The 27,433-nt window shown below is 58.0% G+C and overlaps 3 protein-coding genes across 7 annotated transcripts in view; 1 reads left to right on the top strand and 2 right to left on the bottom strand.

The window, feature by feature from the left end:
* Nucleotides 1-387: 387 nt before the first annotated feature.
* PDIA3 (protein disulfide isomerase family A member 3) lies at nucleotides 388-8,244 on the bottom strand. Its single transcript, XM_082290526.1, has 13 exons — nucleotides 8,001-8,244; nucleotides 7,841-7,919; nucleotides 7,027-7,144; nucleotides 6,523-6,630; nucleotides 5,520-5,649; nucleotides 4,933-5,049; nucleotides 4,374-4,499; nucleotides 3,768-3,950; nucleotides 3,100-3,208; nucleotides 2,172-2,300; nucleotides 1,670-1,749; nucleotides 1,093-1,150; nucleotides 388-789 (listed from the first exon to the last, which is right to left on the bottom strand). The coding sequence occupies exons 1-13, from the start codon at nucleotides 8,168-8,170 to the stop codon at nucleotides 670-672; spliced, it is 1,527 nt and encodes a 508-aa protein (XP_082146652.1). The 5' UTR covers nucleotides 8,171-8,244; the 3' UTR covers nucleotides 388-669.
* A 4,992-nt stretch (nucleotides 8,245-13,236) lies between these two features.
* On the bottom strand, nucleotides 13,237-22,316 carry CKMT1A (creatine kinase, mitochondrial 1A). Its single transcript, XM_082290417.1, has 9 exons — nucleotides 22,094-22,316; nucleotides 16,741-16,939; nucleotides 16,324-16,419; nucleotides 16,011-16,232; nucleotides 15,435-15,520; nucleotides 14,390-14,513; nucleotides 14,108-14,242; nucleotides 13,651-13,776; nucleotides 13,237-13,449 (listed from the first exon to the last, which is right to left on the bottom strand). The coding sequence occupies exons 1-9, from the start codon at nucleotides 22,240-22,242 to the stop codon at nucleotides 13,333-13,335; spliced, it is 1,254 nt and encodes a 417-aa protein (XP_082146543.1). The 5' UTR covers nucleotides 22,243-22,316; the 3' UTR covers nucleotides 13,237-13,332.
* Nucleotides 22,317-23,027: 711 nt separating this feature from the next.
* PPIP5K1 (diphosphoinositol pentakisphosphate kinase 1) overlaps nucleotides 23,028-27,433 on the top strand; it is a 44,812-nt gene continuing 40,406 nt past the window's right edge. For 4 of the 5 annotated variants that reach the window (XM_082290369.1, XM_082290371.1, XM_082290372.1 and 1 more), the window contains exon 1: nucleotides 24,452-24,586. The gene's annotated coding sequence lies outside the window, so the exon portion shown is untranslated. Of the gene's footprint in view, nucleotides 23,056-24,451; nucleotides 24,587-27,433 lie in introns of those variants that run through there. The other variant, XM_082290368.1, reaches the window with a different exon arrangement.

Genomic DNA, 27,433 nt, shown 5'->3' on the forward strand with positions numbered 1-27,433 from the left:
ACCAGCTTCAAAGCTGATTTATTGCTGCTGCTGAGGGAAGCCCTTGCCAGCCTGCTCCATGTGCCTGCACTGCTCTGATCTAACAGTCACAGTACCTCTGAGCTTGCTAGGGCAGCACACAGACAGCAAAGGCACTTGTGAGTGGAGTCCCCCAGTCCAAAACATGTGCAAATGCAGCACCCAAAGCCCAACACATTGGGACAGCTGCTGCTGCTACATTCTGGAGGGGCTCTGGCAGCTGAGCAAAGAGGAGAATGGACTAAAGGCTGTACTCAATGGCTAGGAGGGCTCACTGCAGGGAACAACTTGCAGCAGGAAGCTGCTGCCTACAAAGAGCAGGATCCCACTGTTAGGTCTGATGGGTTGCCCCAAGACAGGGACACTTGCTCTTAAGGGGGTCATTTTATTGTTTCACTTCTCCAAATGTACAAAAAAAATTAGAAAATAACTGTACCCCCACCCCCTCCCAAACCACAAAACAAACCAGCCTGGGGAGCCCCACAACAGTGCAGCTAAGAGACGGCAGGAAATTAAACATTACTAGATACAGCAGCTGGGGCCCCTCGGCCCACACGGCCACTGGCTCTCCACAGCCCAGAACTGGCCCCAGTCTGACCAGTGCTTCCCCAATTCACAGAGCTCATCCTGACAAGGTGGCAAGTAGGTACTTTACAAATCCTCCTTCACCTTCTTCTTGGATTTCTTGGATTTCTCTTCCTCCTGCAGCACGGGAGTGTTGGTTGCCTCCCGCTTCAGGTAGCTGATGAAGTCACTCACTTCTCTGCCCCCCTGCAGAAAGCAAACAACAGTCAGGTAAGACCTCTACCTGCCACGGGCTTCCCCTCTCCTCAGGGGGATTCAGGTGCCAAGGCAGGAGACCCAGGTGACTGCAAGCAGACTTCTCCCCAGGACCTACAGCACAAAGTACAACACTCCCAGCAGGAGCATTCATCACCATCAGGTACCATCAGGTGTGTTCCCAGGGTAACAGGACACGGTGCCACCCCCAACTCTAAAGAGGCCTGAGTATGATTTGAACACCTGAATGCTCTTCACTTCTTTACAAAGCATCAAGAACAGCAAAACACTCACCTCATATTTCTTTGGACTCTGCTTCTTGCCAGCTGGAGCAAAATAGATGGTGGGGAAACTGGAGAGAGGAAAGAAACACATGAGCTCCTGACATGCTCTGATTTCTGTAAGACCAGCCCCAGCTGAAGGGACTCACATCCCACACTGCCCTGGTTTAACATGGCAGTGCTTCAGTGGCTCTGAGGCACCAGGTATGGCCTCCAAGAGCTGGGCCACACCCGCAGATCTGGCTGAGCTCACAGGGTCAAGTTTGCTAGCTGAACTGCTTTTGGAACAGCAAGCCTGGATTTGTTTTCACATTGCCAGGAACAGAATCACAGAAGATTCCAAAGCAGCAGGACAGACCTCCAGGCAGAGCCAGGACACCAGAATCCTGGAGAAGCCAGGCAGATCAGTCTATTTTGTTTTCACTCTTGATTTTTCCACATCAAGCCATTGCCCAGCAGTCACCTAGCTACTGCCTGGCAACCCCCACACCCTTCCCCGTGAGGCTCTTTCAGCTCTTCAGTGCTGTGGCCGAGGTCAGACAGAGATGGACTCACGCACTGACATGTGGTGACACAGCAGTCAGACCTACCCTCGGACTTCATAGGGAGAAGGCACATCATTGGCTGTAGCGTCCATTTTGGCAATGATGATATTGGGATCTTTGCTGAGCTGTGGGTAGAAAGAACCCATCAGTAACCAATTCCAAAATCCAGGAACCCAGCAGTCAGCACAATCTGGGACAGTGGTGTCAGAGGACAGTGCACAGGGAATGCCATTTCACCAACCCTCACTATGGGAGACTATCATCATGCAGAGGGAAAAGACCCAAAAAGAAACTTGGGCGGTTGAGGCCAGTCACTGAATCAGGGAATAATCCTGTGCCCTAGCCAAGAACACACACCAAATATACCAGTGTGGTTGCTACCACAGATCCTGCTGTGAGATATTTGCCCCCCCCCCCAGAGAGACCAAAACTTGCAGTCCTCAGGAAGGCACAGTTATGCCCCATTTTCACAGAGGCTAAAAACAACCTGCAGGATCATTTACTGCTGCAAAATTCTAGTTCACATTTGCAAGAGTCTCAGACTTACCTTCTCCCCCAGTTCTTTGTATTTGGGCTCCAGATTCTTGCAGTGGCCGCACCATGGTGCATAGAACTCTATCAGGACATCTTTGTCTTGTGCATTAACAATTTCATCAAAGTTCTCAGCCACCACCACCTGTAAGGTTTGATCCAACCAGTTAGTTCCTTCCAAGTCAGAGATGAGGCTGTGATATGACATGCTCCACACACTCCACTCAAGCCTGGTTCTCCCACACCTGCACAGCGAGCAGCACAACAACCAAACATAGCACTCCTCATCTTCACCATGCAGGTAAAAACCTGCCATAAGTTACCAGCACTACCTCTGAGTGAGGTCTGCATATGGTCTCCTTGCAGGAAGATAAAAGCCATGTCTTTTTAATCCCAGCAAGCAATCAGCCTAGCAGGACTGGATGAGACCATCCCCATCCCTCCAAAAACATCTGTGAATCCTGTGACTCACACTCCTGTATAAGGCACTCATCAAAAAGCCAGGCCAGGGAATGCTCTTACTCAGGGCAGAATTGCCTGGGAGGATGAAAGGCAGGAATTATACCAGATCCCAATGATGAGATGAATATGGAGTCACAACCAGTAAAATAGTGCAGTCACAACCAATAGGAAGACCATGCCATGAGGGAGCACAAGCCAAGAGGGCAGGCCTTTGTGTAATCCCCGGAAATCTGGATGCTGCTGCACTCATGAAACATGTAACTGTTGTGGCCAAGCAGCAGCTACTATGCTGAGAGAAAAAAACAGAACCCAAGCTGCATGTCTCCCTTGCCTCAGAAAGCTGCAGTGGAACAAGGGAGTGAGTAATTCCTCTATCACCACAGAGGCCTCTTGAGTTGCCACTGTGCCACACTACCAGCACTTCACATAGGCACAGGAAGCTGCTGCTGAGCAGTGTCTCTGCAGCCATAAGCACCACTCACCTTTACGGGGCCATCGTTGCTTTCAGGGACAGGCTCTGATTTCAGGTACTTTTTTAAGTTTCCATCAAAGTAATCTTGCAGGAATCTCTCCAGAGCCTTTCCGTCACGGCTAAAAGAAAAGTGATGTTACAGCCATCATCACACACACAGCATGAGAGGGGGAAACTTTCAAGGCTTATTTAAGCTCCTTCCACCCACACAACAGATGCCACCTGTATCTCTGACAGCACCAGTCTGGGGCTGGCTTAGCAGACCCCAGAACAAGTGCAAGGATGTCCTTAAGGGCTCTGACAGGAGGCTGGGTGCACATCCCATTCAAGGTTTTAGGCCTTCCAGTATCCTTCAGGTTTTTTTTCAAAATGAAAGGTACAACTATTCCTTCTGCCCTTTATTGCACCCTAATTCCTAACCAGACATTTCAGTATCTTGAATTAAATTCTCTCCCTTTGTATAACAGGAGGGGCTGCAAGCTTTCTAGAGAGCAGGAAAACACATGAGCAGGAGCCATTTTGACCCAGCACTGACATCTTCCAGCTGGAACATTGAGCTTTCCTGTTTCCTCCAAGCTAACAAAGCTTGGAGGAAAGCTTTGTTAAATCATCTGGTCAGAGACCTCTAGACCAAAGTCCATCAAGTGACACCCACTACCACCAAGTTCAAGAACTCACGAGAACTCTTCTTGCATGACATATTTATCTCCTTTGGCAGTTCTGATGGCAACGACAGGGGCCTCGCCCACGCTGCTGTCCAGACCAAACTCAGAAAGCTCATGGCCAAAGGTTTTCCGACTAGCAACAGCATAAGACAGCTTGTGGCCAGCATCCAAGAACTTCTTTGCAATCATCATAACTCTGAGGGGAAAAAATAACAAACAAAACCACAAAGCATTATTTCTTGGAACATTTTCTTCCACATGATGTAACACCCTTCAGGATGACGTGCACATCGGGCTATGAATTCAGCGGCACAAAGTGCTCTTCAGAGCCAAGTCCTGTAGAAATGGTGCTGAGAAGCAGACCAGTAAGCTTGTGTCTGTGGTGACTGAGGCAAGTGTTGTGTGTTTCCGTCCTCCACCTGCGTGACCCCAGGGCCTCAGGCATGAAGGGCAGAATTGTACACCACAGCACTGAGGCAGTTTGTGGGTAAGGTCTAAGTCCCTAAGGACCAGGGATGCAAGAGCAATCATGCAGGGTTTCAGAGGACTGTCACCCAAGCTATGGAACTGCAGCAAGGCAGGAACAGTCCGAGGCTGATTTACTCCCCACCACTCCCACCTGTTGCGCCAGTAGTTGGATCCCTTTGCATTCTTCTCATAGTCAACGTCGTAGTATGCCACCAGCAGGTCCTTGCCCTGGATCAAGTCTTTGTTGTCTTCAGTCATGTGTGGGCAGATACCAAAGCTGTCAACGAGAGAGGTTATTAGCAGAGTCCATGACCCCAGAACAAGCTTGACACAGCACACTTGCTTCCCACCCGGGAGTGTTAAATGCCGTGATTGATCAGGCCTCAAGAAGAAACACTTTGCTCATTCCTGTACCAGGTTATTCTGAGTCAAATCTCCCTCTCCAGCCACATCAGTGGCTAGAGCTGACCCAAGTAAGGCCAAAGTTAGCACAGTTCTCACAGGTTCCGTTTTTAAACAGAATCGTGGTTAGAATCTGGAGAGTGCATGCCAACAGCCAGGCCAGGATTTCAAGAAGGTGTCCCCAAAGTGAAGCAGTGCCAAGACACGCAGCAGGGAGTGGCAGCAATGCCAGCTGGGAAAACAAGCTCTGACAGGGACAAAGCCAACTGGAGCCAGTCTGTCACATTTGCGGGTGAAGAATCACTCACATGTTCTCTTGGATGAATTTCTTAATCTTTCCACTGGTGATTTTGTCTTCTGGATACTTGATAGAGCTCTCCTCAAACTTGTTGGTCAGCCGTGGAGGACGGAATAAGACAATACCTCTGCAGGGAAGCAGGTATTGTGAATTAGTCCAAAATGTCCCTGGGACTCCAAGGACAGCAGCCAGATGAGGCAAGAACCCAATCTCCAGTGACAATCCCCGCTCATCGTTCATAGCTCAGACAACACTGTCTAGCTTCTTGGTGCCACTAGTGCATTAGGTGTACCTGTCAGAGCCTTCTCCATGATTCAGACACAGGCCACAATGAGAAACAAAACTCCCACCATAACAAGGAATATGGAAGTAAAAGGTCTCTGTTGAGATACTTTCCACCCAGAGGCAGACACGAATGCTTCAGAGCCTCTACCCATTTACACCTTTCTATCTCAATTCAAAAGAAACACCACTGTCAGCTGGGGAAGAAACCAGACCTTAAGCTATGTTTAGAAAGTGAAACCAGTTAACAACTGGCATCCATGAATTTGTTCCAAATGCCTCAATAACAAGGAATCTTTGTATTAAGTAACTTACTCTCCATCTTCCCTGTACTTCTGCACCAGCTGCTCCTCGGTGGTGTGAGCAAAGCGGTAGTTATCCCTGAGGCTGTTGGCTGCTTTCATGAACTCCGAGTAAGCATCCCCAGATGCATCACCAAAGAAGCCTGCAGCAGAAGGGGAGACTGTGACCTCAAACCAACCCAGCTGCGGACCCTCTGCAGCTCTCAGCATTTTTCTCTACAATGCACTGGGATCAGTCCTGAATCCAGTCCTTCAATGCATGTTGAGGCCTTTACCTTCGACAGCTTCTCTCCCATGTTTTGGAACCTCCTTGCACCCCCTCCTTTCCAGCAGCAGGATGGTACTCAGGAGAAGCCCAACTTGGGCATTTAGCCAAGGACAACTGTCCCCTGAACACCCAGACATCCACTGGTGACTGTGTAACAACAGCCACTGGCACTTAATAACAGTAAGTTTAGGAATGCTGATTAATACTCATGTGGTTATACCTACAAGATGGCACCTGAGCTGCACCATCTGCTGTAGCCACATGTAACCACAGACACATCACCAGATGCCAACAGTCCTCTGATGACACCAGACCAACAAATGCACCTTCCAACACCCAAAGCTACCTGTTGTCAGCCAGCAAAGAAAGCAACAACTTTTGGAAAATATATACTATGGTACCAGGGGAGCCAACAAAGCCAGATGGCCAGGAAAAAAATAAAAAAGTTTGGAAGGAATACCCAGAGGTCCTGAAGTCCAATCTCCCACTTGAAGTACAACCAGCCCCAGTCAGACTAGGTTGCTGAAAGCTTTGTCCAACTAAGTTGTGAAAATCTTTCAGGTTGGATGTTTTAAAATCCCTCTGGATACATGTTCTAGGGCTTTATTGTTCTCATTACCAGCAGTGCTTTTGTTCATGTCCATCTGGAATTTCTTTTGCTACAGCCTGTGGTACTGCCTCTGATCTTTCCACACAAGCTCCCGGAGCCCAGCGCCCACTCATTTCACGATGCACTACCTCTACTCACCCACGACAGAAGCATCTTTATCGCCAATGAACTTCTCAAACTCAGCCACAGAACTGAGAGCCACCGAAGCAGGTCCCGCCTGTTTCTTGAGATGGCTGACAATCCCATCTTGAAAGATTAGCAAAATAATTAAAGGGATCAATACCAAGTTCCACAACACATTTTTCAAGCTTCCTAAACCAAAAATTGTCTCTGCAGAATCCATACACATCTCCCATACAACACATATGTGAACTGAAGGATTGCTCCCATCAGCTTCACAGAGGAACTTTCTAGCATCCTGGGAGCTAGGAGCTAACGTGGAAACCTTCACCTTTAAAGGAGAGCTTTAAGGGAAAATAAACATCCCAGGCTTTGCCAGCACAGAGTTCTGGAAACAGTAAGGGGTTGGGGGATGTATGGGTAGGTGGGAACCTTCTCTGCATCCCGGGACACTAGGCTGTTACATGTGGGCCTGCCTCCTGCAGCAGCTCAGCAAGCCAGATGCTGCCAAGCAGCTCTTACCTGCTGTTCTGGGCCCATCATAGGTCCCTGCCTCTTCTCCATCTCGAAAAATCTTTAATGTGGGATATCCACTGACTCCATACTTGTTACAGGTGTTGGAGTTTGCTGTACAGTCAACCTAAAGGAAAAGAAATCTTGCTACTCAGCCTGAGATCAGCCCTAACACACCCAACCCACCCAAGGGACTAGAGGGATCTGTCACACACTGCCTGCTGCTGTACAGTGCAGACTGGGAAAGAGGTAGCACAGGTATAGTGAGAGGCCCAGAAAAATATTTGAGAAAATACTGGAAAGACTAAATAGTTTCAAGTTTCACCAGACTACACATCAAAAAAATACTAGAAAGGATAGCTTCTTGCAATCAATGACAAGGAATTTCTCAGCACCTCATCAATCCTGAAGTTCATATAACACCTGAAGAAAACAGGCTGACCTGACCAGGACGGCATGGTGCCAAGACTCCATGCCACTTCCCATAAAGAAAGAGAGAGATTCTGATTTGAGAAAACCCTACAAGTTTTGTGGCAGAAAGATTGTAGCTTCCTCTGGTCAGCAAGCCTCAATGGGTATGTGAAGCACGGTGCTCACTCACAGCCTCATCACACAGCTCAGAGCAAGCCTATTTCCCCGGCTGGGGCGAGCGCTCACACACCCTCTGCACACCAGCTGCGCGGCTGCAGCCCTGCAAGGATCGGCTTCCAGATTATTTTAGGGCTCCAAGGCATCAAAGAAACGACGCCCGTCGGATCTGCGGAGCAGAAGTGCGGTCGCTGGCCGCCTCCGGGTCGGCCCCAACGCAGGAGCCTGTGCTCACCTTCACGAGAGGCACGATTCCCTTCAGCCGGGTCGCGGCCGACTCGTATTCCGGCGCCAACCGCTTGCAGTGCCCGCACCTAGGGGCACGGAAGGGAGTCAGACCGGCCGAGTACCCGTCTCGGCCCGCCCCCGGCCCCCCGCCCCCAGCAGCCCCTCACCAGGGCGCGAAGAACTCCACGAGCACCAGCCCCGGGCGCTCCGCCAGGCCACTCTCGAAATCGGCATCGCTGAGCTCCACCACGTCGGAGGCGCGAGCGCCGAGGGCGAGCAGCAGGAACGGCAGCAGTGAGGCAGGCAGGGCCCGCAGCAGGGCCCGGGGCGCGATCATGACGGCGGGAGCGGCGGGTCCGGGTCCGGCAGGTCCGGGAGCGGCGGCTGAAGAAGCGCCGGGGCCGCAGCCGGAAGTCCCGCCCCCGCATCCGGATCTGCCGTGTGGCAGCTCCTGATTGGGCGCTGCGTTACGCGGGCGCCGGCCAATGGGCTGCCGGCGGCGGGGGCGGGGTCTCCGCAGCCGGGCCCGCCCCTCCGCCTCATCGCCCCGGTTCTCGACGCTGCTCGGGCCTCGGCGGGGGCGGGGCCCGTCCTCGATGCACGGTGCAGTCCCCTCCCACGGCCCCGGCCTGCTGTGTCCCGCCGAACACAGCGTCTGCCCTTGCCCCGGCCGGGACCGAGTGTCGCGGGGGCTCCGCGGGGCCGCGCGCTGCCGAGTCCGCTGTCGGTCTCCGGGGGCTTCGCTGACCTGATGCGTTTGCATTAACCCCGCCGTGGCCACCGTGTCTGTATCGCGCCGTGCCGGCCCAGCGGTGACACGTGCCCAGCACATTCCGCACGACAGCGCTCGGCTCGCTGCAGGCTCGCCTGCTGGACTCACCGCAACCCCGCATTTTCGCTCACTGCCCCTCACGCTCCGGCTCTGAGGCAGTCCGGTGTTCCCCTGGCCCCGAGCCAAGCCCGGGAGCGGGTCTTTTCCCTGTAACCCCATCCGTCGGCATTTGCGCTTCTGCTGGGGTCTGCGGTCTGAAGGACCCTCGGCTGTGCCATCCCTGCCGGGGTGCTCGGCTCGCCCCCAGCTTTGACCAGGCACAGCCTGCTCCCAACTCGTGCCACCTTGCCCTGGCACCGCCAGGGCCTGGGGCTGTCCCCGCGCAAAACCCCGATTCTCACCCTCCCAGCGCCACCTCCTTTAGCAGGGGGCCGGGCAGCTCAGGTGGAGCTTGGGGGATAATGCATCAAGCGGGGAAACGTTTTCGGTACCCCCGTTTCCACCTCACCATCTTTTCCATCATCCATCCACCTTTTCCACCATCACCCCGTTTCGCATTAGAACCCACGTGCTCCTACCCTGGCCTTGTCATCAGGTCCCTTCCGCTCACCACTGAGTTTTAGCAACTGCTCCCCGTATCCCCAGAGCTGATGATTGGGGCCAGCCGTCATCAGGTGCTCACCTCCGGCACGGGGGGAGCCGGCTGGGCTGTTTCTGGTATTTTTGTCACCAATATTGAGCTGCGCCAGCCGACCAGGCGGTCGGCCCCAGGGCTGCGGGAAGAACTCGTGCGACATCTCTGACTTCATCGTCGCCATTGCGGCAAAGAGCCCTGGACCGGGACCGCCTCCCGGGAAGCGCCGTGCGGCCGCCGACTCCCGTCAAACAGGCCCCGCCGGCCCGGGGTCCCCTCGCCACTCGCCCCGATGCTGCGCGCCCCGGGGCCGGCAGGGGGCGCTGCCCACCGCCCCGCCAGCGCTGCCGGGGCCGGGCCGGGCCGGGCCGGGCCGTTCCTTCCCGGCCGGCGTGGGGCAGGCAGGGCCCCCGGGCCGGGCAGTGTCCACAGCCCTGGGCAGTGCCCTGCCGCCCGGCTGCTTCCGCCCCTGCCGGGTTCCCGTAATCAATAATGCACAAGCGCGGCACCGTTTGCGGTGGTGGGGCTGGCCAGCGGGAGTCAGCTCCGTCGCGTGGCTGCGTCGAGCGGCGTGAGCAGGCAGGGACCGGGCAGGGTCCCATGCCGGGGGGAAGTATCAGGTGTGTCAAAAGTACGTCTCGGCGGTCTGTGGGACAGGGGTCTCTGGGGCTACCAGTGTCGGAGAAAGGCTGGGAGCCGTAGCGAATGCGGGAGTGGTGAGGGCTGGAGCCGGGCTCCGGGACCTGCGGGACCTCGTCTGTCTCCCCGTCACTCGCTCCTGCTGCCCGCAGGACGCAGAAATAGCTTCTTCCCTTCCCAACCTGGGGATGCTGCTTCTGCTGGTGCTGCAGGACCCAACCCCGGCGAGTGAGAACGGCCCTCCGGGAGTGCAGATACCGTGGATAGATGCGTGCTCGAGGGCCGGTTCTGCTCCCTCATCCCTTGCCTACTCTAGAGCCGTTCCCCTCTACTGCGCGGGCCCAGGGAACGACTCCCAGGGCAGACACCCGCTCCCGGGGGGACTGCTCTGCACTCCCGATAAGCTGGGCTCTTCCCGCAGGAACTGACTCGGGACAGACCGCTGCTGCACTCCGACACCTCGCGCCCGTCCCCGCGTCCCAAGCCTGACCGCTACTGAGCAGCGACGTTCCGGCTGTGACATAGGCCCGGGCCCAACGATGCGGCCCCCAGGCATAGGCCGCCTAAGGAGCTGGATCCTGCGGGGTGCCCGCCGGCAAGGAGGGCTGCCTTGACTTCGAGGGCCGCACGGGGGGCAGCGGAACAGCTTTCCCGGCCCTTCACCCAGTTAGGGGCCGGCGAACGAACAGCGGGCCCGGTGCGGCTACCGGTCCCATTCCTCGGCTTCTCCCACGGGCGGTCTCACCCGGCGCCCCGGTCGCACCGGGGAGCTTCGAGCTGGGCAGGCTGGGATGCGGGACACGAGTCCCGGACCCGGACCATGCGGGTCCCCTCGGGGCGGCGTCCCGGGGCTGCGGGAGGCCCTGCTGCGGACGGCGGCGCTGGCACTGGGGGCCCCACGCCCCGCTAGCGACGGGCCCCGCGCTCGCTCCCGGTGTCCAGTGCCGCCTGACGGCCGCGCTCTTCCCGCAGGGACGCTGCCACGGCTGCTGCTCTGGTGAGTCGGACCGCCGCACGACCACGTCGTTCACCGGGAGCCTGGTGAGCGCGGAGCTGCTGCGGCGGGGCGGCTCCGGCAGCGCGGAGGAAGCGGCCGCTCCCGGGGGCGGATTGGGATCGGACGTGAGCCCTGCTGGGTTCCCTGTCAGGACGGGACAGGCAATGACCCATGCCGGATGCCCCGGCCATGGGCAGCGGGCCCCGGTCCGCAGACACCGGCTCCTCTGGGCCGCACCGGATCGCTGATCCTGATCGCTGGCTGTTGGCCAGGTGCTGTCTTTCAGGAGCTTCGCCACAATCGCAGCTGGGACGCCCGGGTTTCGCGGCCGGGGTGTTCCCTGCCCTGCCGCCTTTCCCCGGCTGCCTCCAGCCCCGTTCCCCGGGAAGCAGCGGCTGTGCCCTGGGGCCAGACCTCGCTCCTGCCGCCTGCACTGGAGGCTGTGTGCAACGATAGCGTCCCCGGGCTGCCGGCCATCTCCAGCTTCATCGTCTACCTCTCCTGCAACCTCTTCAGCAGCGTCCGGGGCTTCGGCCAGCGCCCGGGGGACCCAGGGGCCGCCTGCGTCAACGCAGCCTGGTACCTATCTGCGGGTGACGGGCGCTCGGCGTGGGTCTGCCGGGAGCGCGACCCTGCCCAGTTCAGTGCCACGGTCTGCAGCAACACCTTCCTGAGGGAGAACGCCGGGCCCCAGCAAGCCATACTGGAGCGGCTCTTTGCCCACTCGGCTCGGGGTCTGCTAGGGGCCGAGCACCTCCCCACTGGGTACATGCTGGAGGGCGCCTGGAGCTGCTTCCTAGGAAGCCGCGTGCTCTGGGGCATCCAACTCCGGGGCAGTGGAAGCCGTGAGATTCTGCTCACCAACCTCCGGGTGTGGCACTCTCAGCTGTGTGGCGGTCTCCAGTCCCGGGCGCAGACGCCCAGTGCCTTAGAGCTTGGGAGCAGAGCCCTGCTCCTCTGAGGGCTGGAGCCTGTGGGTGTGGGGGAACGCTGATTTCTGGCAGCCGTGCAGGACTGTGTGTCCCAGCTGCTTCCAGGAGCTGGTGTGCACCAATGCCTCCCTCCTCCAGCTGCTGGGATACCCTCAGCCCGTGACCAGGGCACATTCCCAGGGTGCCCTGCCTGGGAGATGCTGCCTGCTGCAGCATCCTGCGTTGTCCCTCAGGCTGGACACTGGAGCTCTGGCCAGCCCTGGCTGCCTACCTGCTGGGGCTGTCTCCGCAGTTCTCACGGTGCCAGGGGGAGGGCTCTAGGCTGATCCCCCCCAACCCAAGGTACCTCCTGTGCCTGCTTGACCGCAGCCTGGTCCTGTCTAAACAAGAGGAGGCTGAACAGGTGGCCGGGGAGCAGCTGAGCGAGGCCATCCTCCTCTCCAGCCTCCTGGATAACACCTCCTTGTGGGACTTGCTGCTCATCCACAGGCATCTGGTGAGCTGTGGGCTGGTACCTAGGATGGGAGCACAGGGCCTTGGCCAAGAGGGAGCTGCTGAGCTCCCCCCATTGAGTGGGGCAGTGCTGGGGCAGCAAGCAAGGGTCTCCCTGGGTGCAGGACAGCAGTTGGGGTGACAGACCCAGGGAGCCCTCCCACTGGCTGCAGGCTTGGGCCAGGGTGCAGGCCACAGTTCTTGTGCACTGGCAGCCATGGTGGGAGCTGGACGGTGCATGTGCTCTGCTCAGCCACCAGTGGTTGGGAGCAGCCAGCCCCAGGCTGGGGGTCAGACCTCTGGCTCAGGGTGAAGACTCCCCTTTGTCCCTGCATCTTTATCCTTGTAGCAAGGGTGCCACAGACTCACTGTGGGACACTGAGCCAGGAGCTCTGAGGGAAGGTGTGGATTGCACAGGCAGTGCAATCTTGCTCTCTCCTGCAGCCTGTGCTCTGGGACCTGCTCCAGGACAGCGAGGATGCTCCTGCCTTTGAGATCTTGGTGCAGGCACTGCCCATCCTGGATAGGCTGGCTACAACCCATCCAGGATCCTGAGGAGCATGGGGCCCACTGGCTCCTGCTCTCCCACTGCCTGGGTGCTCAGACACATTTCCCACAGGAGCACCTTCAGATGCCAGAGACCTTCCAGGGTCTACTGCTCAGTGTGGGACCTGAAGCCATGCAGCACTTCCTGGCCCTGCTGCACCGCTCCTGGTACCAGCTGCACGGGGAGGTGGCCAGGGTGATTGGGATGGGGCAGGGGGTGCAGAGCCCATGTGTGGTGGTTGTGAAGCCTTGTGATTGGGGGCAAATCCGAGTGGTGCCTCTGCAGGGGGACAGGGCGCTGGGAGGTCAGTGGGGTGGTGAGTTCTGGGGTAAGAAGAAGCCTGAGCCATGGCTACAGCAGCGCATGTTTATGGGGTCTGACCTGACGCATTGTGGGTAACAGGATGCAGCAACATGCTGGGCACAGAGATTGCACAAGCTACAGGGGGACCTGGGTCCCACAGCGCTGGCGCTGCCACAGTCCCACTCAGTGCCGGAACTGTGGCAGCGGCGAGGGGATGCGGATATCCTGCCCCTTCTCCAGCCGCCGCTCACAGTCGATCAGGTAGTTCACACCATCTATCACCAGCTGCACCAATTCCACCTGCACCAGGAGCACAGATGTGGTGATTGAGGGACTGTCCTGGGAACCACCCCAGTAAGGCATTTGGCCAGTCCTGCTGCATGCAGGGTAGGCACTGCCACTCCCAGCACCCACATGCTGGCCCCAGGCCCATGTGTCTGCATGGGCCTGTCATGCAGACACATTCCAGAACCTCCCTCCCCAGCTCTGTCTGGCACCCACCTCTGACTTCCCCAGACGGTCCAGGTTGGAGATGTCAAAGATGCTACCTTTGGCTGCAGTGTCCACACCACCCGTCCCACGCTTCTGTAGTCGGAGGTTCTCTAGGATCTTAGGGAAGCGGCTGTCCTGGTGCCCAGAGAAAGTGTCAGTGCTCAGCAGGACCAGCAACAAGGGAGTCAGGGCTCTGCAGCTGGATGCTCCCTGGGGCAGCACCCTGCTGCTCACAGGATCCTGTCAGTGGGTCACCAACCCCACCCAGAGTCCTGCCCTAAGCAGAGACAGGCTGATGCTTGGGACCCAGGCCTCTCCAGCCAGGAATGCAGGCAGGGCTGGACCTTATGCCTCCTGGGGGAACCGGAGCGTGGTCCAGGGCTGGGTCCCATGCTGTCCTGCACCTTCATGGCTGAGCTCCCCACAGTCCTTGCCTGGCTCCCCCCAAAACTAGCCATGGTAATACCTTGCTGAGCAGTGGCAGCTTGATGTGGACACCTGCTCGCAGCCCTGTGCCCAGGTTAGAGGGGCAGGTCAGGATGTAACCCAGCCGCTCATTCCACATGAACTCCCAGCCTCGCTCCTGGATTAGCCGCTCCACCTGAATTAGAGGCACAAGCAGTCATTCGGCCCTGGCCATGGAGCACCCAGCCCTGGCTGTGTGCAGAGGGCCAGCACCACAGGAGCCCTGCCTGCCCCTCTCTGCCTGTTCATGGGGCTGGCACAGCAGAAGCTGTTGGACACTCACCTCCTTTAGGCCCCGGCAGAACCGCTCAAAAACACGCTTCATGTTGCCCCCCTTCTCCATGGAGATGACACGTGTGTGGTCCTCCTCATTGATCCAGATCAAGAAGGTCTTCTGGTGGTTGTGCCTAGGGACAGGGCAGTGTTTGGCTGTGCTGGCAGCTCGCAGAGACCCCGTGCCCTCTCAACTGTGCCCCTTGTGCCCCTGCCACCATGGTGCCAGTGCTGCCCTTGGTTCCAGTGTGCTGACTGCACCAGGGTGGGCAGGCAGGAGATGCTCTTGGAGATGGGCCAGTGCCCATCCACATGCATCACTGCTGGCAATGGGAGCTGTCTCCAGTGCCTTGGGCACAGGCGGGCGCCAGCGTGGTGGTGACCCAGCCTGGACTGGGGACAGCAGCATGGCTCCTGCACCATGCAGGCAGTGGGAGGGGGCTGTGAGGCATGGGGTGTGTGCTGGAGGGCTGGATTAGGTGCAGCTGGAGCTGGGGACCGTGTGTACTCTGGAGGTGTTTTCCATATAAAGGCACAGTGTCAGCGAGGGTGGCATGGGCAGACATGTGCCGGCTGTTGCTCTGGGGGAGTGTGGGATGTTGCATGGCTTTGCAAAGATGCTGGGGAGGAGCAGTAAGATGTGACCGTGGCAGGGTAGGTTTGGTGTCACACAGAGTGTGCAGAAGCCAGGAGTGCTGGGGATTGCCCAGGGAGCAGAAGGCAATTGCAGGTTTTTGGCAGCCTTAGAGTGCAAGGTGCTGCAGGATGGGGAGAGCAGGCAGGATTGACAGCTGGGACTGGCTCCACAGTCCCCCTTCCCAGTACCATGCTGTGGTTTGTGTAGGGAACAGTAGATTGCTGACAGTGGTGCACAAGGAACTCCCAGATGAGGCCACAGAACCCATGGTGAGCACAGCCCAGGGACACTGGTGCCACGTGCCAGGGTCTGTGGTGTGGCAAACATGGAAAATGTGGGTGGCAAGGGTGAGATGGATGGAGCAGTAGCATCATCCCCCATCTCTGCCCTGCTGCCTGGTGCCAGGGCAGATCCTCACCAGATCCCTCGGGCGTCAGGCCAGTCCCGAGCCATTCCTGCTGCTGTCAGGAGCGGGGACACCGGCTTGTCAAAGAGGAAGTGGTCCTGGAGGGAGATAGAGTTCGTGGGCTCACCCAGGCTGCATGGCTGGAGCCAGGGCACCCTCACTGGTTCCAGTACTCCCTGTCTCACTGGTCCCACCTGCCATGCAGGAGATTCACCACAGCTCTCCCAGGCAGGAGCCCTTGCCTTCCTGGCCTGGGAGGCAGAAGGTTGCTGGTGCACAGCCCACCCTGTGCCAGGGGCTGGTGGGGCACGAGCTGAGTGCCACAAGCCCACCTTCCTCTGGGCATGGGCAGGGACATGGGGGCAAGAGTCAGGGGTGGCCATGAGCTGCTGGGGCTGACTTCAGAGAGCTCCTGCCTCATGAGGACTGAGCAGCACCGTGCTGTTGGGCTGCCTTGCTAGGCCAGGGGTCCTGGTTGCACAAGACAGCAAAAGGACGATAGAACCTCCCAGAGAGGCAGTGCCAGGAAGGGGTCCTGCTCTGCATGCACCCGGGGGGGAGGGCTGGCCAGGAGCTGCACTGACTCACATCAATGAGCTGCTGTTGCTCCTTCTCAGTCATCTCACTGAGACGGTAGTACCGGCCCGCCAGGTCCCCGGTGAGCCCGCTCAATGCTTCCACAGTCACTTTCTCCACCTCTCGTCGCTCGGCGCGGGTGCAGGCTGGCGGCAGGCTCAGGCCACGGATGCTGCGCCCAGTCCGGACCCGGGACGAGAGCACATAGCGCTCATCAAACTGGCCAAACTTTATCTGGAACAGACAGGATCCACAGGGGGTTTATGGGGTGGCTCTGGTGCTGGCAGGGCCCTACCCCAAAGGCCCCACTGCCCAGCTTCTGCACCTTTGTGGCATCCAGGTCTGTGGAGTGCTTCATGGTGCGGGGGTTGTATCCATTGTGCCGCTCCTGAATCACAGGGTCAAACAGGTCGGCAAACACCTGAAAGCAAGTACAGCAGACCCAGTGCTTCATGAAGCCTGTGCCACAAACCCGGCAGGGCCACACTGCCAGTGTTGGGGACAGTGTGTCCTGCAGTGCAACAGCAATCCACAGGGCAAGTGGAGCAGGAGGCTGCAGGACTCCAGGAACAGCTTCTCCAAAGGAGCCCTGTGTCCTGCAGGAGCACATGGAGACTTCCCAGGGGCCTCTCCAGCTGCTCAGGGCAAGAGGAGGTGGGCAGTAATGCCCCAGGCTGCTGGTTGTACCATGGGTACTGGGACTCCTCTGGCTGCTGCAGACAAGGCTCTGGCTGCCACTCACCTCATAGGTCTCTTCATCACCAGCTACAATGCCCACAGTCTTGATGAAGGGGTGGCCAGGGTTGTCAACGCCAGTCTGAATGCACTGGTCCAAGGTCCAGCCATTTGGGGTTGCCTTGTCACAGAGCCTGGCGTAGATGCCTGGCGTCAGGTTGCTGGCCATGCAGTTGTTGTGCTTCCGCAGGTCGGGGTACTCAGCACTGTGGGAGGGACATCAATGAGTCCTTTGGGGCCAGGGGACCCTAGCACTTGTGCCTGTGCTCCACAGAGACTCTTGGTGCAGGTATGGGCAGGGGAACTCAGGGAGGGGTCAAATTCTCTGCTTATCCACAACAGCTGGGAGCAGGGAGGCAGTTACAGGTGTTGTAGGGCAAGGGCAGGGAGCAGCCCAAGCCAAGGGCTGGCACTGAACCAAGACAAGAGTCCACAAGCAAATCTGGGCCAGTCCTTAGGGAGTGGCTCCTTATCAGACACACAGCAGGGCCCCAGTGTGGGAGAACCTGCCAGGCGAGCAGTGGGGCCATGTGAGCCCATTGCCACACTGAGCTGCCAAGGCAGCTGGGCTGCAGAGGGGGGGTCCCACTCCCCTTATCCTCCCTGGGGCTGCCCTGATGCCAGCTCAAACGGAAGGGGGCTGCTCCCTGTCTGCTGATGCACTGGGTAGGGGAGGCAGGGCATGTAGTCGGGCTTGCTTGACCCCTGGACCCCCGTGCCTCTGCCCCCCCGAATGCTGTGGGGCAGGAGATTGGCTGACCCTGATCTGCAGCCAGTGGGAACCACACAGTCCCAGTGCAGTTTATTGTATTAGGGGGATGCTTTCCTCTAATCAGCTTAGTGGGAGGCTGTCCCTTGACCTCATTCCCACTTTAGACAGGCTTTGTACTTGTTCTGTGCTTACCAGGAGATTGGCAGGGCAGGACCCTGCCAGCGCTTGCCTTGGCCAAATCTCTCTCGAGGATGCCTCCACTCACCTTAGTGGGACAGGACTGGCCCTTGTCAGCCCAGGAGACCTGGCTGGTGGCTGGAGGGGGTCCTGCATCCCTGGGGACACCTGTCTCCCCTTCTGAGAAAGGCCTGTTTTGGGGGTGACATAGCTTGGGGGGGATCCATGTGGGAGAAAAGGTGCCTGGACTAGCGCAGGTCTGGCTGTTGGGAGCAACAGTTGGACATCAGCACTAGCAGCAAGTCCTGGCGCCTGCCTGTGCTCAGTTCCTGCTCTTGGGCTGAGTGCTCATGCTGGGCATTGGTATGGCTGCCAGCACCAATCCTGTGCTGCAATGCAGAGCCCTGTGGCTGCCACTGCCTCCTCCCCTGTGTCTGCAGGCCAAGGAATGTGGCCCTTCGCCCACAGCTTGGCTACTGCTCATGGCTTCCTGTACTGTGCAGAAACAAAGGGAGGTAGGGCTGCCATTGCATCATGTGGGGAAGCAAGAGCAGCTCCTGCCCGGACCAGCACAAGGAGGCATTTGCTCCAGACAAGCACTTGTCCCAGGGCTGAGGGCTTCTCCCAACCCACACACAGACCTGTGCCCTGATAAGATGATCCAGCTAAGAGGCTGATGTGGCATGCATGGGACGCAGCCTGTCCTGACCTCCCTCACTGCTTCTGCCCCTGTCATCTGCTGGCCACTCTCTCCCCAGGGTGACACACTTGTAAAAAGCATTTGCTGATCAGAATGGGACACTTGGATAGGTTGCTCCATTGCTCCACCATGGGTCATGCTGCTGGGCATGCCAGGACCACTTGCTGTGCTTTCTACATGACAGAGGATGCCCTGGAGCAGTAGAGGTTCCTAAGGAAAGCCAGCTTATTCCCAGCAGGCAGGAGACTGCTATGGGTTGAAGCATGCTGTCTGCCACAGCTGTCTACACCTTCCCTGAGGTGTTCAGCATCCTGAGGTGTTCAGCATCCAAAACCTGAGACTCCAGGCTCTGCCTGCAGGTGCTGTGCCTGCTGCAGTCCTGACCACACTGGCTGGAATGCACCCTTCCCTGAACAGCCCCAGACCACAGCCAGCAAATCAGGGCAAATCTCTTCAGCGTTTCTAGAGCACCTGAACTCAGCTGGATGCTGCCAGGACCACCAGGGTAATGCCAGGGTGAAGGTCCTGAGCACCTGGCGCTGTGCTCACCGAGATGCCACAGAGCCAGTGAGGGAGGCTGTGTCCAGGCTGGGACTGGAGGGCTCTGGCAATGGCACCACACTCCTGCCATGTGCTCAGGGTGTCCAGGGGTCTTCTGTCATAATGTCAAGATGATACTGCACTTGGGCTACTTTGACCCCTTGGTTTTGGTCCCCAAGGCTGGTTTTAAAATTATGACCCTTTCAGCACCATATATTTTGTTCCCACAAACAAAATTTTTGTTTTGTGCCACAGCACTGACTGATATCTTAAAGGTCTTTTCCAGCCTCAATGATTCCATGATTCCACAGTTCTGTGGTATTGTGGGCTCCTGCCTGGCTGCAGAGGCTGGCAGAATGGATGTCTGCCAGGAGTGCAACTCAGCACTGCCGCCTACACTGTCCTGTGCTCACCTCAGCCTGCTGTCCTGCCCATGACCTCGGGGTGCAGCTGCCTGCAGCAGCTGCCCTCTCTGCCCTTGTGCAAGCAGGTGCCTCACCCCAGAGCAGACCTGCTCAGCACCCAGGAGGGATTATTAGCCCGCCGTCTATTGACTAGGCAGCTTCTCTGGAAGTGACAGCCACCTGCACCTCCCCACAGCTCTTCACCTCTAATCTGGTAGCCTCCAGTGCCCTTCCTGGCACCACTGGCTTGCGGTGCCCAGGCAGTCCCAGCTGCACATGCCTCTGGAGAGGCATGGGGGTGTGTGGGGTGAGCAGCAGACCCTGTGTGGCAGCATGGAACTGGGAGCTGGCAGGTTGCTGCAGGCAGCCAAGCATGAGGCTTGCTTATGCAGGGGGGAGGGGACTTGGGCTTTGTCTGGAGATGCTTTGGCAGGGAGCCCCAATGTGGTGGCCCAAATGCGGTGCCATGCCTGTTGTAGAACCCACCTGGCAGAAGGCACACGGGGCCCATTTCTCCTTGAGGTGGGAATGCCTGTGTCCTCCCAGCATGGCCATTTATACTACAGTACTTCTGACAGGAGGCTGCGTAGTGTTGCTCAGAACCCTCAGGGCTGCTGTCAATGTCTCTCATTTTTTAACTTAAAGACTAGAGGGGCAGAATCCTCAAGCAAGTCGGCTGCAGAGTGAGGGATTGCAGCTCACCCCTAGGGCTCTGTTTAGGCTCTTTTCAAGTGTCAGCACTGTCACAAAAACATTCCCATCTGAACAGAACCCCCCAGGAGGCTCATTTTACCACAGCCCCACCTTGATTTCATCCCCTCCTGATCTGATGTCTGTATCTCTGCAGTTGTTCAGAAAGCTGGAAAACATCCCACCTCTTGGGAGGTAAATAATCAATACCATCCGGCCTTTGTCATTCTATGAAATCAGTTTCTGTCCCCAGCTTTCTGTAGTCCAACGCAGCTTGCCAGAGCGCCAATGCCAGCTCCTTGCCAGCCCTCCACATGCACAGGGCTCCCAGCCTGCAATGCAGCACCACAACACACTGCTCTGACTGTCGGCATTTGGTGCAGAGATGGCAGCAGCTGCCGGTGTTCGGAGCAGCAACGTGCTGCCTCCTTCCCACCCTGCTCCTCCCCTGTGCACAGTCTCTGCTGGCATTGGGATGGGCAGGAAAACTCAGTCCTCATTTTCCTGGCCGCCTCTAGGCTGTGCTAAGCCAAGCAGCTGTTGCCAGCATAAGGACTGGCTGGTGGCCACCATGTCCCTCTCCCCTTCTGGCCCTGGCCCCATTCCTACTCTGCCTAGGCCTTGTGAGACACAGGCAGTTACTGTGTCCAGTCCTGTCTGGTGCCGTGCCCCTCTATGCTCCTCAGGGCTGGCAGCACAAACACTGGGCAGGACCAGCCTCCATCTCCTCCAGCCCCACTTGCCATGGCAAGCGATGGTGAGCAGAACTATGGGAATGTGAGGCACCTGGCCCTCCCAGCCCGGCTGGGCTCCCAGGGACAACAAAGAGCAGTTTGGAGGGGAGTGACGTGTGAGCTTCTGGTCTAGATCTTGAACCTTAGCATTGTGCTGCAGCTGTGACACTTATCTGGCTTAAGGGATCAGGCACCGGGTGTGCAAATAGGGCCAGGGCTCTTTCAGAGCCAGCATTACCTCAAAAGCACTCCTAAGCCAGACTGTGGCCATGTATGCGTCCACTTGGCCCAGCTCAACTCTGTGCCTACCTCCCAGAAGTCCTGATTGCACACCTCATTGTTGTCCAAAATCTACCCATGGGGCTGCTTGCTCAGCACCCATGGATCCCTCCAGTTCTCCCTTTAAAAACTGGCCCAGAGAGGGAAGAGCCAGGACCTGCCAGCAAAGCTTTTCTTTTCAATAGAGGAGTCCCTGTCCCAAAGGCAGGCGCGTGGGAAGGCTGGTACAGCCAGATGAGGTCGGGCCAGGGGCTGCTCTGACACCAGCTCCCACAGTCAGAGATCCTGGGTGTTCTGCCAGCAGGACAAAATGGACCCTTTGCTCCATCCTGTTCCTACCAGGACATTGGCAAAGTCTCCCTGGCTTCTGTTGGGCCGAGCCTGGGGTATGTCCCCACTGGCACAGGGGGTCCCAGCACTGCTGCCTCCCAGGCTGGCCCGTCTCCCAAACAAACCCCATCTCTGCCCTTCCTGGTCATCCCGGGAAGTCCCCCGGGACCCCAGTCCAACTGCTAAGCATTTGTCTCCTCCCGCTCTCGCATGCCCCCGGCTACAGCGGCTTGTCCTGGTACTCTGGGACCACCCGGGGCAGCTGGCAGCTCTGGGGCGCCCTGCCTGGACCGCAGCACCCAGAGCCAACCCCCGGACACGGGAATGTGCCCGGGGCGGCCCCCGCAGCCCTCACAGTCCCTGTCAGCGCGGGTCCCGTGAAGGGGGCCCGCGGCAACCCCGACAAACCCCGGAATGCCGGGACCCGCGCTCTCTGGTCCCCGCGGGACCGCGCCCGGGGCGCAGCTGTGCCGGTGTCCTTGTGCGCGGGGACGGCGGGGCCCACGAAGCCGGTGACCAGCAGCCCGAGGCCAACACGGCTGAGACCCTGCGGCCGCCCCGTCCCCCTCGTCGCCCGGGGCCCCGGGGCCGACGGGGCTTGGTTCACGGGCCTCCCGGTCCTTCCCGCCATGGACGAGCAGCGTCCATCGCGCCGCCCCCATAACCGCTCCGGGACCCGCCGCCAGGCTCGAGCCGGGGGCGGCCCCCGCGCCCTCCCCCGGTGCCGGTGCCGCATGGATCGTTCCCCGCCCGCCGCCCCCCGCCCGTGCGCCCCCGCCGCCCACGCACATTACCTGGGCGGGTATCGCCGACGCTGACGGTCGCCCGCGCTGACCGAGTCCCGGGCGAGTAGGAAGCCGGCGGCGAGAGAGCCGGCGCCCACCATGGCCAGGAGGCCGGCGGAGCGGCGAGCGGAGAGAGCGCGGGCGAAGGTGCTGGCCATGGCGGAGCGGCGGAGCAAGCGCGCCGGGGCGGGCAGCGGACGTGAGGGGAATGGGAACGGGAATGGGAACGGGAACGGCGGCGGGGCGCGCGGGGGGCGGGGAGCCGGCGGGGCACGGGGGGGGCCTGGCGGCACCGCCACCTGCTTGGCTGCCCCGCCCCGCCACGCCCCGCCCCACCGAGGCCGCCGCCGCTTTCAGCACCGCTCGCCGGACAGCGCCGGAGGGGCGGCTGTGCCGAGACGGGCCGGCTCCGCACCGGGACCCACGCCTCGGAGCCCCTCGCCGCGCCTCGGGGCGAGGGGGAGCGGCCGAGTCAAAGTTCGTCCACCTGAAGCCGGGAGCGGCGACCGCGGCTCCTCGACGGAATACGACCCGTGATGGGTCGCGGGGTCGGGGGCCGGTTCTCGGCGGTCACCAGCCCTCCTGCAGTGCTCCGTGCTCGCCACACCCGCAGACCCCCGCGGGACGGGAGCTGCTGGCGCACCGCTGGGCTGCTCCGGCACACGGGAAGCGGCCGCCCGGTAGAACCGCGCGCCCAGCCCGGTAGGGCCGCTACGGCCGCGTGTCCCGCCCGGTGCAGCCGCGCGCTCGCCGTTGCAGCACGGACCCGGCGCGGGGCTCGCGCCCACGTGCGCGCGGCGCGCCTGGCCTTGCAGCAGGTCCCGCCGCCGCCGCCAGGGGCCGCCACGCTGTGCCCGCTCGCGTCCCGGCCGGCCCGCCTGCTCCGCGCCGATTGGCTGCCTGCGGCCGTCAGCAGGCGGTGATTGGCTGGCGGCAGCGCCCGCAGCGCAGGGTGCGCTCGGAGGCCGCAGGTGAGCGGAGGGAAATGGCGGCGCCTGGCGTGGCGCCCCCTGCTGCCGCCGGCGGGGGCAGGGGCGGCCTAGGGGCCGGGGACAGGGCCGGGGCCGGGGCGGGAAGCGAAGCGAAGCGAAAGGCGGGGAGGGGTACGGCGGTGGGTCGCGCCGCTGCTGGGCCCTGTCTGTGGGCGGCTGTCGGGGAGCGCCGGGTGGGCGGCAGCGGCGGAGCCACGGGGAGGCGCGGCCCGATCCCCTGCCGCCCCCGCGGCCCGCCGCCGCCACTCGCCTGTGCCTGCCGGGCCCGGGGTCCGGCCCCCCACGGCGAGGGAGCTCCGCCCGACGCGGGCGCAGCGGCGGGCGCGGCTCCTCCAGGCCGCTCGGGGCCGCCGCGCTCGGCCTGTACGTGCCGGCGTGGTGCTGGTGCCTGCCCGCTCTCGGAGCAGCGGCGGCTCGCCGTATCCGTGGCTGCTTGCGGTCGCGCCGCTCTCCCGGCCCGGGCCCGGTCCCGGTCCCCGCCCCGGCCCCTGCCCCGCTCTCCGGGGCCGCTCTCTCCCCCGAGCCTGGTGGGCTGGCGTTTGTGAAGCCCCCACGGTGTGCGCGGGGTAGAGCGGCAGCGGCCCCCCCTGCAATAAACCCTCAGTGACAGAGACCGTGTCGGGGGAATTCCGCTGCTGAGGAGTTTCACGCCTTACAGACTCAGGAAACGCATTAAATATTTAGTTATGAACAATGTAAGACACGGACGGGTCTCGCCGCTCTGCGCGGTACAGCACTGCTCAGTGTGCGGGATAAACCAAGATTCTGCAGCAGATCTTTAGGAGGAGGTGAGCAGGAGCTGTGCAGTGCCCCACAATACTCAGTGTTCCCCTCTGCTCCGCTCGCCCTGTTTGCAGCTGTTGTATCCGGCCTCACTGAAAGTGCTGCGTGAATAGACTGAACTTGACTTCAGCTTCTTGGCTGTGAACACCTTGTACGCCTGTGTTACCGGAACAGAGGGATTTCTCTGATACACCGTGTTAAAATAGTTTTAATTATTAACCCTAGAATAGGTGTTCTTCCTGTTCTGAAGCAATTGAGTGCCCATGATAAGAGTACAGCTTTCACCATTTTTAAGTATGGAATTAACCTTAATGCAAAAGCCCTTGTGACAGTAACTCTCTGTCTATCACTGATCATGCAAAGTTGCTTTGCTGCTCAGGGCCTAACCTTTCAGAGTTGGGTTTTTTGGACTGGTTGGTTGGTTGGTTGTAGGGATGTCAGTAGTTTCAGGTAGTTCTACAAAACATTGCCAGCATTAGTGTTTTAAAATGCCAGCTACATGTATTCTTAGAAGTCATGATCCTACATGTACCTGACCTGGCTTGGCTAGGCTGTGAGTCTCTAAGCTGGATCATCCTTGCAGACTTTCTGGCTGCCGGGGTAACCCAAATTCCTGCCACCGGCAATATGATGAGCCACGTTCCTGTCCGTCAGCCTGGCACTACAGAGACTGCACCTGCATCTGCACCTTTTGTTTAAAAACCAAAATGAAACAAAACCCTGACAGGTAAACCCACTCTTTGGTTGGTTAATGCCCACTGAGCACAAACTTAATACAAGACCTAATCATACCTTCTCTCTTAAATGTCTGGTACCTCAGAAGCAGGGCACAAAGAATCTCTTTACTTTGTGAGCACCCTTATCCGAACAGCACCTGAATGACCTGCTGGGGAACTGGAAAACAATTTACTGTCTCATTTCTTATCACTAATACAGGGCAATCTAGGGAGCTGAATCAGTCCAAGGACATCGGAGGCAAGGTCTATGGCTCCATTTAGGGTTGTGTGTCAGCAGGTTTGGATTGCTGATTGGGTTATTATGGTAACCTTTGGTATGACTGTGCAGCAGATCACAGCTGCCCTTCTTGGAAGTGCAGCAGGAAAGTCTTTAGCTGCAGCGGCTGGCATGTGCTTCCTCCTGTGTCTGTGACAGGACTACCAAGCCTGAATATTCTGACTCAAAGCCAGAATCATCTTTACCTTTTGTGTGCATGTGCTGGAGCTGCATTAATGCTGTCTCCCTTGGATGACACAGTCAGCAGCATGAACTCAACACTGAATTTTCTTGCTGTGATTAGTGAGAGGTGAGGCCCATAGCACTCTCAGCAACTGGGAACTGAGCAAAATCTGTGGCTTCCATGAGCAGTTAGCTCATGTCAACAGGGACAGAGCCATCGTCATGCTGTGGTTGGTGTGAAGAGGTTCGAGCTGTGTTCCGTGCAGGAACCTGTAAGGGTTCCATAATGGCAATTGCCACCCTCCTGGCATATGAGCCCTGTGACAGTTCAGCACTAGAGCTGGCTCAGGTGTGGTGGGTAAACCTCCTGTCACTGTCCTTAGATACCAGAATAGAGCTCCACTTGCCTGTGTCCATTTAAGAGCAACAGTCTGAGTTTTTGATGCCTTAGTTATGCCTGTAGCTGAAAGTTTTGTTTCATTAAGAGGTTGTAGTTGCTTGGTGTAAGTCTACGGTAAGGAATCTGCTTTTATGAAAAACTAGAAGAAGGTTCTGGTTAATGCTCTCCCCACACCTGAAATCATGAGGCTTTCCTTCCTGACATCAGAACCAGAATCATCTTTACCTTTTGTGTGCATGTGCCAGAGCTGCATTAATGCTCTTGTCTCCCTTGGATGACACAGTCAGCAGCATAAACTCAACACTGAATTTATGCCTGATCTATCAGCGGCTGTCAGCTTCAGTGAGGCTCTGAGTTTTTACCTGATTTGAGTATGGTATCATGGCCTTGAGACAGAGCTATAGAGCAGGGAAGAGAATTTTTCTCTGGGATAGGAGCAGGAATGTAGAGAAGTTGGTGCTTTCTGAGTTCTTAGGGCAAAGGTTTTCCTGCTGCTTGATCTTTTTTTTACAGGAGGGAGGGGAGAGTAAGGGATTGGAGAAAGTAACCCTCCTCCTCCTTTTGCATGGTTTGCTTCACTTCATTAAATCATCAGCCATCAAGCTGATAGTGTACCTGCTAAGGGCTCATTCTGCACTGGTGTGCTGAGGCAGAGGACACAGGCATGAAAATGGTTCCTGAGTATGTTGGGAATCCTACTCTTGTCCTCCTCTGGAGGTAGCAGGGCTGTGTGGAGTGCACAGTGAATGCCTCTATAGCCTGGTCTGCCAACGCTGTTCCTCCCACTAGCAGCGAGCACTGATGGTGAGTTACGGCTCTGACTGTTGCTGATCGAGACATTTCAGTGCCAGTTGTGTGCTGTGCTTTGAGGATTTTGTGGGAGCAGCAGCACTGGGCTTGGTGCATGGGAGTAAGGTGGAGGAGATCATCCTTGGTGTGGTATGTAAGAAGTCCAGGCTTGCTGTGTCCCCTGTGTGGTTTCTGTTGGGTCGGTGTCCGCTCCCCCAGTAGATCCAGCGTGACAGCTGATGGGCTTGTGTACAACCAGTGCCAGGTACTGTGGCTGCGGGTCCTTGTCTGATGCACTTCGGCTCCAGCACTTTCTCTGAACACTTACCTGTTACATTTCCTGCCCTTTCTGGGACCGCGCTGCCTTTCTGCCTGGAGGCCTGCATTATTCTACTCTTATTTCCAAGTGGATTTCACAAGCAGCTGGATTGCTCTGTGTCTTTTGCATTTCCCACCCTGCTCAGATGAATTGAGGCAATCTTCTGTTGTTGTTCCCAGTGAGGGGGTTCTTGAGTGCCCTGATGCCGTGCTGGCAGCAGGCTGCTGACTTTGGGGTGTGCCTCCTATTGCTGCTGGAGGACTGGGAACTGACAGCTGTATGTGGCAGTGCAGTCTCGTGCTGCGTCCTGGCTGTAAGGGAAGGCATCACTAAAGACGAGGAAATTCAGTAATGCTTAATCTAGGGAATGCTGGAAATCATGTGAGAATGTGAGAAGCAACAGCAGAGAGTGTGTCATGTCCAGTTTTAGAAAGTATTTTATAACATGAGGTATTCACAATGTCCTCTCCTCAACGTTGCCCTCACTTACACAGGAGGAATGCTTTTGGCCACTTTATAATTAGGAAAAGCACAGTGAAAGACACCTGCTTGACACTTGTGTGGGTGCGGCTTAGGTCAACAGTGACCAGCTGTGTCCTTGGCATGTACAGGTCAGTTGAATGGTGTGTTCAGACTCTGTCCCTTCTGGGGCAGGCAGTGCTGCTCTTGTAGGTGACAGTGGAGGACATGCTCCTTTCCTGGAACTTTTAGCTTGCAGCATATATTCAGCAGCTGGTCAAAGGAAGTGATTGTTCCACTCTACTCTGCACTGGTGCAGCCTCACCTTGAGTTCTGGGGCAGTTTTGGTTACTGCAATATAAAAAACACATTAAGCATTAGAGAGCTTCCAAAGGAGGGCCACGAGGATGGGAAAGGGTCTGGAGGGGCCT

The sequence above is a fragment of the Coloeus monedula genome, assembly GCF_965178545.1.
Source record: "Coloeus monedula genome assembly, chromosome: 14".
NCBI lineage: Eukaryota > Metazoa > Chordata > Aves > Passeriformes > Corvidae > Coloeus > Coloeus monedula.

Coding starts and splice junctions, on each gene's coding strand:
- PDIA3 (XM_082290526.1), bottom strand. CDS start 8,170: ATGATCGCGCCCCGGGCCCTGCTGCGGGCCCTGCCTGCCTCACTGCTG. Junction 5,050..5,519: donor AAGTACAGGGAAGATGGAGA/GTAAGTTACTTA, acceptor GCTTCCCTGCAG/AGGTATTGTCTTATTCCGTC. Junction 3,951..4,373: donor TCCAACTACTGGCGCAACAG/GTGGGAGTGGTG, acceptor TTTTCCCCTCAG/AGTTATGATGATTGCAAAGA.
- CKMT1A (XM_082290417.1), bottom strand. CDS start 22,242: ATGGCCAGCACCTTCGCCCGCGCTCTCTCCGCTCGCCGCTCCGCCGGC. Junction 16,940..22,093: donor CGTCGGCGATACCCGCCCAG/GTAATGTGCGTG, acceptor TCCCTCCCACAG/TGCTGAGTACCCCGACCTGC. Junction 16,420..16,740: donor GTGATGAAGAGACCTATGAG/GTGAGTGGCAGC, acceptor ACTTGCTTTCAG/GTGTTTGCCGACCTGTTTGA.